The sequence below is a fragment of the Otolemur garnettii genome, unplaced genomic scaffold, assembly GCF_000181295.1.
Source record: "Otolemur garnettii isolate 467f Iridium unplaced genomic scaffold, OtoGar3 scaffold00145, whole genome shotgun sequence".
Lineage (NCBI taxonomy): Eukaryota > Metazoa > Chordata > Mammalia > Primates > Galagidae > Otolemur > Otolemur garnettii.
This window is the reverse complement of record NW_003852540.1, coordinates 1,180,782-1,189,891: the sequence shown is the minus strand read 5'-3', so window position 1 is coordinate 1,189,891 and position 9,110 is coordinate 1,180,782. Positions and strand designations below refer to the sequence as shown.

The 9,110-nt window shown below is 47.0% G+C and overlaps 1 protein-coding gene across 1 annotated transcript in view; it reads right to left on the bottom strand.

The window, feature by feature from the left end:
• Positions 1-4,269: 4,269 nt before the first annotated feature.
• Positions 4,270-9,110, bottom strand: part of FBXO39 (F-box protein 39) — a 6,977-nt gene continuing 2,136 nt past the window's right edge. Inside the window, exons 2-4 of the mRNA XM_003799039.2 lie at positions 6,731-7,836; positions 5,151-5,327; positions 4,270-4,614 (exon numbers count right to left, since the gene is read on the bottom strand). Of these exons, the coding sequence (XP_003799087.1) occupies positions 4,486-4,614; positions 5,151-5,327; positions 6,731-7,756 (1,332 nt within the window). The 5' untranslated portion in view covers positions 7,757-7,836 and the 3' untranslated portion in view covers positions 4,270-4,485. The remainder of the gene's footprint in view (positions 4,615-5,150; positions 5,328-6,730; positions 7,837-9,110) is intronic.

Here is a 9,110-nt window from a genome sequence, read left to right as displayed (position 1 = left end):
ATGTGGCAGGGGGAGCTCATGTATGGGTTAATGCGACCAGGGGCTCTGTAAGTTCGGTGACGCATCTTGGGTGCTTTGTTTACTTGGATATGCTCAATGACTAGAGAATTTACATCTAAACGCTTAAGTTCAGCATTACTTTCTGCATTTTTAAGCATATGCAGCAAAAATTCAGCACTCTTTTTGGGCCACGGACCCTGTGTCCAGCCCCACTGTTTGGCCTAGGCACACCTACCAATTCCACCATTGTAACGTCGGAATGGTATACATTGTTTTTTTAAGGTGACGTCCTTCAGATACTTGGTGGCTTTTCGTATATGCATACCCTTGATGGCCTGGGCAGTTTCACGTGTGTTCTTAAAGTGAACACGAAGATTTGAGCCTCTTGACTTGCATGACTTTGTGGGGTTTTCTGGGTCAAGTGAATAGCGAACCATTTTCACAGATCACCTCAGGCCGCTTGGGGAAGAGGACCACAGAAACATTTCTAAGCTAAACATAGTAAAACAGAAGTTTTCTCTTCTATTCTTTTGCTTGATGGACTTGTAGAACATGACCCCAAATCTTCCTGCTCTGGGCACAGTATGTTGAATTAAGAGCACAGCTCTTTGGTGCTCACTTCCAGTGTTTCCTAAATGTGTGGCCAGAGTATCAGTCTTGCAAAACCTGTTTCTTTTTCTCTAAAAGAGGAAAACAGTAGTTTCTCCCTGCTAGAGCTGTGTAAGGATTCCTTGAAACTGGGTAAATTAATGTCTAGCACATAGTGAACACTCAACCAGTGATCGCCTTAATTATCTGTCTGGCATGAGCTGTCTGGGGGAAGTGAGAGGAATTGTTTTTCTCATTTTATTACTGGCTCGAAGAAAGAGTCCTGGGTTCTGACTCAGGAAACTATAGAATTGATTCTGTCGCAAACTGGCTATGTGACTCAGGGCAAGTCAACTTTTTTGAGTCTGTCCCCTCATTAAATAAAAGCCAACGTTTATTGAATACCCATAGGCCAGGCTTATGTACTATAGTGCGTGTATTAAATAATGTATGTCTCGATTTATAGGGTAGCTGTCACTTGGGGAAGTTAAATACTTGACTAAGGGCACACAGCAAGCAGTGGCAGGCCAGGACTCAAACCCAGGCAGTTGGCTCCAAAGGTGAGGTTTGGGGCCATGGAATGTGGTCATCTATGCTCAGCAGCATCACGGACTCCATCACAGCACATTTGTGTCTCAAGGGACTTGCTGATATGGGGCTGCTCAGCTCCCCCCATTTTACGGAGAGCAGAAACTAAGACCTCAGCAGGATAAGGAACTTACTCAGGGTCTCACAAATAGTGGCTTAAAGAGACGTAGAACCCAGGCTTAGGACCTTTCCAGTCCAGAGAGTCATCAGCCTATCCCTGAGAGTCTTTTCAAAAACAAAATGCTGCATTTATATTGTCCATTTGCCTGTGTGTACTGGTTTATGCCTTGGTTTGGTGATAGCTTTATTCCTTGTAAACTATATCTTGGTTCAGGCTGCTATAACAAGATGTTGTAGACTGGGTAGCTTATAAATGACGGAAATGTATTTCTCCTAGTTCTGGAAGCTGGAAGTTTGAGATCAGGGTGCCAGTGTGGTTGGTTTCTGTTTAGAGTGCTACCCAGGTTGCAGACTATAAACTTCTCCCTGTATCCTTATCTGGCAGAAAGAGGGCCAGAGCGCCCTCCAGGGTCTCTTTTAAAAAGGCCACCAATCCTGTTCACTAGGGCCCCATCCTCATTACCTACTCACCTCCCAAAGTCTCCGCCTCGAAATACCATCACTTTGCAGATTAGATAGCAATATATGAGTCTGCTGCAAATTGGGCATTCAGGAGGCTTGGCCCCAGTCACTTTGTTACTAGGGCTTCATTAGGTCCAACCAATAGCTGAGAGGAGGCCCCAGGGAGGCAGAATGTGTCTCCTGCTCATAAACATGGGACAGGGACATGTTGGGGTGCCTTTGTGTGTTTCTGCAAAGAGCTGGGTGCTCTTTTCAGACTCTCAGCATGAGGAGGCTGTGGGAGTCAGCCCTTCCCCCTCCTGCTCTTATGGGAAAAGGGGGGGAGGGGCATGAGGAAGCTGTCACTCTGAGGAGAGTAGAGAGTCACCGGTCTGTTGGCTGTCTCCATGGGCCTCTGAATGGGATAATTTAAAAAATAAATGATATTTGTTAAGAATAGGTGGGGTTGGAGACCTGCTCTGCATTTTTCACCTGGTCTTGAACCTGTCTCATTTCTTTGGAGCAACTGAAATGTCTTTTGCAGTAGTTCTCTGTGTGGTTGGGGAATCTCTGAGGGTACTGACCATCCCTTGACCAAGGGATCCATGAGGTCAAAAGTATTTTAACAGTAATACCCAGATGTAAGGTGCCTTTTTCACTCACTCTTCCTGGCATTTTCTGGGGTGTCCTCTGTGGTGTGTGACATTGCAACAGACTAAATGCAAAAGCAGGGATAAGAATTGAGCTGTCTGCTCTTCAGCCTGACATGACAGAGACTTGCAAAACTGTGAAACGTATTCAGTCTTTGAAAATATTTCCATAGGCTCAGCGCCTGTGGCTCAAGTGGCTAAGGCGCCAGCCACATACACCTAAGGTGGCGGGTTCGAATCCAGCCCTGGCCCGCCAAACAACAATGATGGCTGCAACCAAAAAAAATAGCCAGGTGTTGTGGTGGATGCCTATGGTCCCAGCTACTTGGGAGGCAGAGGCAGGAGACTCGCTTGAGCCCAGGAGTTGGAGGTTACTGTGAGCTGTGATGCCACAGCACTCTACCCAGGGGGACAGCTTGAGGCTCTGTCTCAAAAAAAAAAAAAAAAAAGAAAAAAAAATTTCCATAAAAATGTTATTTATGTTAATGTGTTTTTCATAAAAGAGTCATCTATACTCAGATTCCATGTTTGGGGGTGAAAGGAACTGGTCTGCACTACAGAGAGAAATCATTGTACCAATCCATCCATCAGGGAGTCCGGATTTCAGCTGAGCTCCCTCTCACTTCTTGCAAATCACCTCCTCTTTGATCCACACAGCGCTAGATTACTCCACAGGCCCCTTCTGGTTTCAGAGCATTATGACACTTAAAGGTGCCTTCTCCCATCAGAGCTGAAAGCTTCCTCCTGGAGGGGACCCCTTCTCTTCACCAGGATGATCCTTTCTGAACATTTGTGAAATGGGAAGCATGTCTTCCAAACAGCATTGTGGCGAGATTCAGATGACAGAGTGAATGTGAACACTGGAAAACACTAGATAAATATGGATTTTAACAAAGGACCAAGAAGCTCAAGATAAACATGGATGCAGCGTGCAAAAAGCAAGACACACAAAATCTAAAATGAGTCACTTGTTAAAAGTATTCTGAGATTTTATTAATTCATAGCAGTTGATTAAAAAGAACTATATGCAACTATGTGTACAAAAATCTCAAACGACCCAGAAGCAATACACGCTATGGCACGGGCTCAGGAATTTATAATTACTCCTTATTTAAAGCACACTAGAATTTTTTCCTAATTATAAAAATAACATATGGCCATCGTAGAGAAGTTGCAAAATATGGGAAAGCATAAAAAGGACAATAAAAACTACCCATAACTCTATCATCCAGAGATGACTTAACATTTTTGGTGCATGTCTCTGTGCTTTAAAAAAAAATACCTATATGCATTTTACATGATTGATAGCATACTCAATATACACTTTGTGTCCTTTACTCGCTTAATATTGCAGTAGGAACATTTCCTCCTGCCATTACAAATAATCCTTCGTAAATATGGGAGTAACGGCCACTTTTGGTTCAGCCCAACTCCCGGGGACTGAGTGGCCACAGCAGGCTGGGTGGAAAAATAAAGGAGCCACCAGAAAAAGAGAGAGGCAGGAGATCCGAGTCCACAAGGCCCATAAATCCTGAGTTCCTGTTGGGGAGGGAGTTCTCTCTCTGAGCAGGATCCTTCTAAAAGTGAGGATCTTCCTTTTTCATCCACAGACAGGCTGGTGGATTCAGGCCCAACCAAGGTCAAGGTCAGGAGGCCAGCCAGCGTATAGAGTATTTCTAAACTGAGAATGTTACTGAATAGAAAAGTGATTCTATTTGCTCAACGGGTAGTTAACACACACCTTTTCAGGTGCCCAGCTCAGCAGGAGTCGGGATCCTCTCATAAGAAACTACTCTGGGGTGTTTTTGGGTTTCCCGTTCTGTAGCTGAATGAACATGTCAAAAAGCAAAACCAAATGACAAAAAGAGAAATCACCCCTGGATAGTTGGTAAAGATAGCACTTTAAAGTCACCTGGGGCCTTCACATCACCAGCAGTCCCAGCCTGTGCTGAGTCATTCATGTTGGTGCAGGACTGGCAAAAGAGGAGCGAGAGAAGAAAAAGGGGTGGGAGTGGGGATGCTCCAAGTGCATAGTTCTCTAAGAACTGGGTTTTCAAGTTCAAAGTGCTCCTAGCTTTCTTCCTCCAGAGAGTGCTCATTACATCATGGGGTAAGCGATGACAAAATAGTTAAGCTCTGAATCGATCAGCTTTCTGTACTTTCTGTAAATGTCCCGTAGGGTCCTGTCCTCTTCGTTTGTCTCATATCTGTTTGTATAAATTCTCACCTGTGCCAACAGAGAAACACCCCCCCACCCACACACACACATTGTGACTATGTCATTCAGGACTTAACAGTAATCCAAATGATCTACACTTACAGTGTTTGCTTTTGTTTTTGTTTTTTAGGACAGAGTCTCACTTTGTCACCCTGGGTAGAGTGCATCATAGCTCACAGAGACCTCAAACTCTTGGGCTCAAATGATCCTCTTGCCTCAGCTATTTATTTATTTATTTTTTTAGTACAGGCAGAGTCTCACTCTTGCTCAGGCTGGTCTTGAACTCCTGAGCTCAAGCAAGTCACCTGCCTTGGCCTCCCAAAGTATTAGGATTACAGGTGTGAGTGACTGAGCCCGGCCTACACGTTCAGTTGTTGGCAGAATCAGGAAAAGCCCAAACCTAGCTGCTAAGGAAGAGAGCTCCAAATTCCCTTCTGTGAAATTGCTAATTTCCAGCAGAGAGATGTCTGACCTCCACACCAGGCCCGAAGCACCTTCCTGGACGCCCCTGCTCTGTCCTGTGGAGCCAGCGTTGGTCCTCTTACCTTGAGAGTGCGCAGGGAACACTGCCCCTCTTCCTGACTTTTGAGGATCCGCTCCACGAACTTAACATCGAGGAAAGCCCAGATTTTGAAATAAAACAATTTCCTGCAGGATAAGATGAGAAGGTGCAGCTCCTCATCCAGGGACTCATGGTTATTGTTGAACTCAAAAGTTAATTTCTGGAAAAGCACCAAAGGAGAAGATGTATGTGAGCAGAGATGCTGGGACTGGCTGAGTCATCTCACCTTATTTCCCTAACCCAGGTTTTAGCCTGAAAGCCATGGTGGTTTGGGGAGCTTTTTAGATAAGGATCACTGGACCTAGGGTTCTCAGAGGAAGACATCTGAGAATGATGATGATCTTATTCAATTTTGCAAAACTTGGAATTTTCATTTTTTTGAGATGGAGTCTCTCACTCTGTTGCCCTGAGTAGAGTGTGGTGGCATCATAGCTCACAGCAACCTCAAAGTCTTGGGTTCAAGTAAGCCTCTTGTCTCAGCCTCCCAAGTAGCTGGGGCTACAGGTGCCTGCCACAATGCCCAGCTATATGTTTTAGAGATGAAGTCTCACTGTAGCTCAGGCTGGTCTTGAACTCCTTTAGCTCAAGCAATTCACCCGCTTCAGCCTCCTAGAGTGCTGGGATTACAGGCATGAGCCACCACACCCAGCCGTTTTTGTTTTTTTTTCCTCTTGTTTATCATGTCCAGGCCTGGCTTTTTGTTTGTTTGTTTGTCATGCTCAAGCAAGGCTCCAGCTCACTGCCTCTGCTGGGTGAGGCCAGTCCACTAACCATGGAGCTACGATAGTCAGCTCAAAACTTGGAATTTGGATGTGGTGTAGTCAGAGTCCAGAGACCAAGGTATAGGTCCCAGCCCTGTAGGAGACTGACTGGTCAACTATGAACCAGGCACCCAACTGCCAAGTTCTTCTGTAGCACAGATCAGGCTAATGTCTGCTTGCCTCGGGGTTATGTGGGTGTCAAATGAAGTATTACATCTTGCATCCCATCCTTGTCTGTAGTGGTGTGTAGACCTGTTGATATCAATTGTTAACTGCTGTGGGGGCTTCTGGAGGGGCAGAGTGATTCTGACTTTATGGATGGGAAAGCTGCTAGATTAGGGAACATCTCAGAACCTCTGAGCTCTCAAATTGCCTAAGTCAAATTTGGCTTTTTGTTTGTTCTGGTCCTCCCCATTCTATCTTTCCAATAACCAGGCCCCTGCTAAGAGCTGACCACAGGAGGCACTGAGTCTCTTGTGTGCTACCCTGACCTGGTGGAGAGGTGTGAAGGGGCTTCCCCCCTGCTATTCACCTGCCAAGAGTTGCTCCGGCTTCACAACTCTGAGCTGGAGACATAGACGCTTTTCTTAGATGACAACCAACCAGAATAGTCCTTGTGTCCCAAATGTAGGGCATGAATAGCAGTTGTCATCTACTGAGGTCTCACGGGGAGGAGAGGAAGCTTAGTTTGGTAACATCTCCTAGCACCTCAATTTGTGGGTCCCCACCTGAGAGCAGGGAGCAGCGGGCTTCCCTCTGGGTAACCCCTCACAGGTCTCCCCTTCCCTCATTCTCCACCCACCTGCAGAGTGTGCCGGAAGGTGGGCAGGAGGTCCGTCAGAGTGGGCCGCATCGACCAGTCGGGATCGCTGAAGTAGCAGCTTCTCAGACTGATGCTTCTGACTGGGATCTCCTGCAGGAGGATCCGGGCCAAGCGCTCGTACTTCATCACACGCTCGAAGAAGAAGTTCACCTTCAGGTTGGTGGCCTGCCTGGCCAGCTTGGCCCAGGACATGCCCCAGATGACCTGTCCGTGGGGGTCATGAATGTGGCATTTGATGTTTATGGTCCAGAGGGTGCTGGCGTTGTTCTCACACAAGTTCTCCAGCAGCTCGTCAGAGATACAGTTGTAGTTGAGGGTCAGGGCCGTCAGGTTGTGGAAGGTGCCCATGGTCTTGTGGAACTGGGGGCTGCTGTAGACAGCAAGGTGGTGGCTGAAGTAATCCTCAATGTTGAGCTCTGAGACCAGACTCTCATTCCTCTGGTAGCTCAGGGAGTTGAGAATGTGGCAGCCCTGCTCCACGGTCAGCCTGGCCCCCTTCAGGTTGAGATAATCTAGGTGTTTGCCCATCTTCTTTAAGAAGAAGCTCAAGCTCTTGATGAAGGAGCTCCGGATGCTGTTTCTCCACACCAGGCGGTCCAGCTCCAGGTGCTGTATGGAAAGAGATTTCAGACGGCTGTTACTCCTGCCCAGGCATGACAGGAGGCCCCGCATGGTGACCTGGAACTTCTTGGTCAAGACAGTGTTGTAAGGATTCAGGAATTTGATCTCCAGGTGTTCCAGATAACGACCAAACTTCTTAACATACCAGAGAGCTGACTCAAATTCAGATGCGTGGACCCTGGAAGGCCTCCCGCTAAAGGTGATGGTCCTGTATCGCCAGAGGTCGGCCGAATACATCATCTGATTCCATTTTCTGCAGACCAGGGCAGCCCTGGACCTGTCCCTGTCTCCCAGCCACCAGAAAACACGACGCAGGCACACATCGGGCAGAGTGGCCCAGCAGCTCTGGTCTTGGGGCTGGATCAACTCACTTTCTTCATCCATCAAGGACCTGAGAGGCACAGTGCAGATGGGTGGTAGGCAGGGCTTCCAAAAAGGAGGGAAGAAAAGCAATCACTTGCTTTCTGTGGGAAGTAAAAATGAAGAGCCATTACCTGCCAAATAGAAATTAAACTTAATTGGACTACCTTTCTCTGTGGTCCCCTGTGTATCAGGCACTGTGCCTGGTGCAGGTGCTCAATGATAAATTCATGATACAGTCCTCACCTGTAAGGATTTCACAGTCTATCTGGGGGCATCGACCAGCATTCAATTACAACACGGGGAGGAAAGTGGAAAGGTTCAGGCCGACTCATGGCACAGGTGGCGCAAATAGAGGGTGGTTCATTCTGTCTGGGAAGGGAGGAAGTAGAAAGGGTTGCTCAGAGGAGGTGACATCCAAGCTGGGTATTTTTTTTTGTTCGTTTGTTTTTGTTTTGAGACAGGGTCTTGCCCTGTTGCCTGGACTAGAATGCAGTGGTGTCATCATAGCTCACTACAACCTCGAACACCTGGGCTCAAGTGATCCTCCTGCTTCAACTTCCTGAGCAAGCTGGATTTTGAAGGGTGGGCAGGATTTTCAAGGAAGACTAGTTTGACTTAGTGGTGGTGGTGGAGGGGCTGATGCATTCTGGACAGAGGGAACAATTTGTGCAAAGCCACAGAAGTGTGAGTATGTGTGAGATGTGCTCATCTTCAGGAAACTAAAAATTGTTTAATTATCTGGAGTTTCACTTTTAAAGTAGGCAGAGAATGGAGTAACTGGATTCAGTGGGAGCAGGAGGAGATGCTGGATCAGGGGGCTCTGAGCGAAATGATAAAGACTGTGTCCTAAGGGCCATAAATTTTCAATGTCCCCTTCCCTAAAATTTGGGAATTCTGACATGGCCTGCTCCCTTCCCTGGATGAGAGGCAGCGTATGTTTTGAACTACAGTGCTGGTGGTTGTGTTAATATTCAAGAGGTGTAGAGAGCAGCAGAACAAGGGTGGGGAACCCCAGTTGAGGTCATGGTGAGCCATGGAGATTCAAGGGTCATGTGCCTGGAAGTGCTGTGAGGTATAGAAAGGACACTCTGGGGAAGCAGAGGCAGGATGGTCAGAGCAAGAGTCCAGGTGTTGTGGTGAGAATGCTGATGCATCTGTGAGTTCTTTAATGGACATCATTTGGCAAGTGGTGAAGGTAGCAGTGGGGAGGACTGAAGTTTCTGACCCCACTGTTGGATTGCAGGTGGTACCTCCAGCCACACTAGGGAGTCCCAGGGAGAGCTGGGCAAAGGCCTGCCTAATATACACACCATGCAGACATTTTCATGACTTTTAGCTTTCAATTTCCCCAAACTCCCTTTCTTTTCTTTTCTTT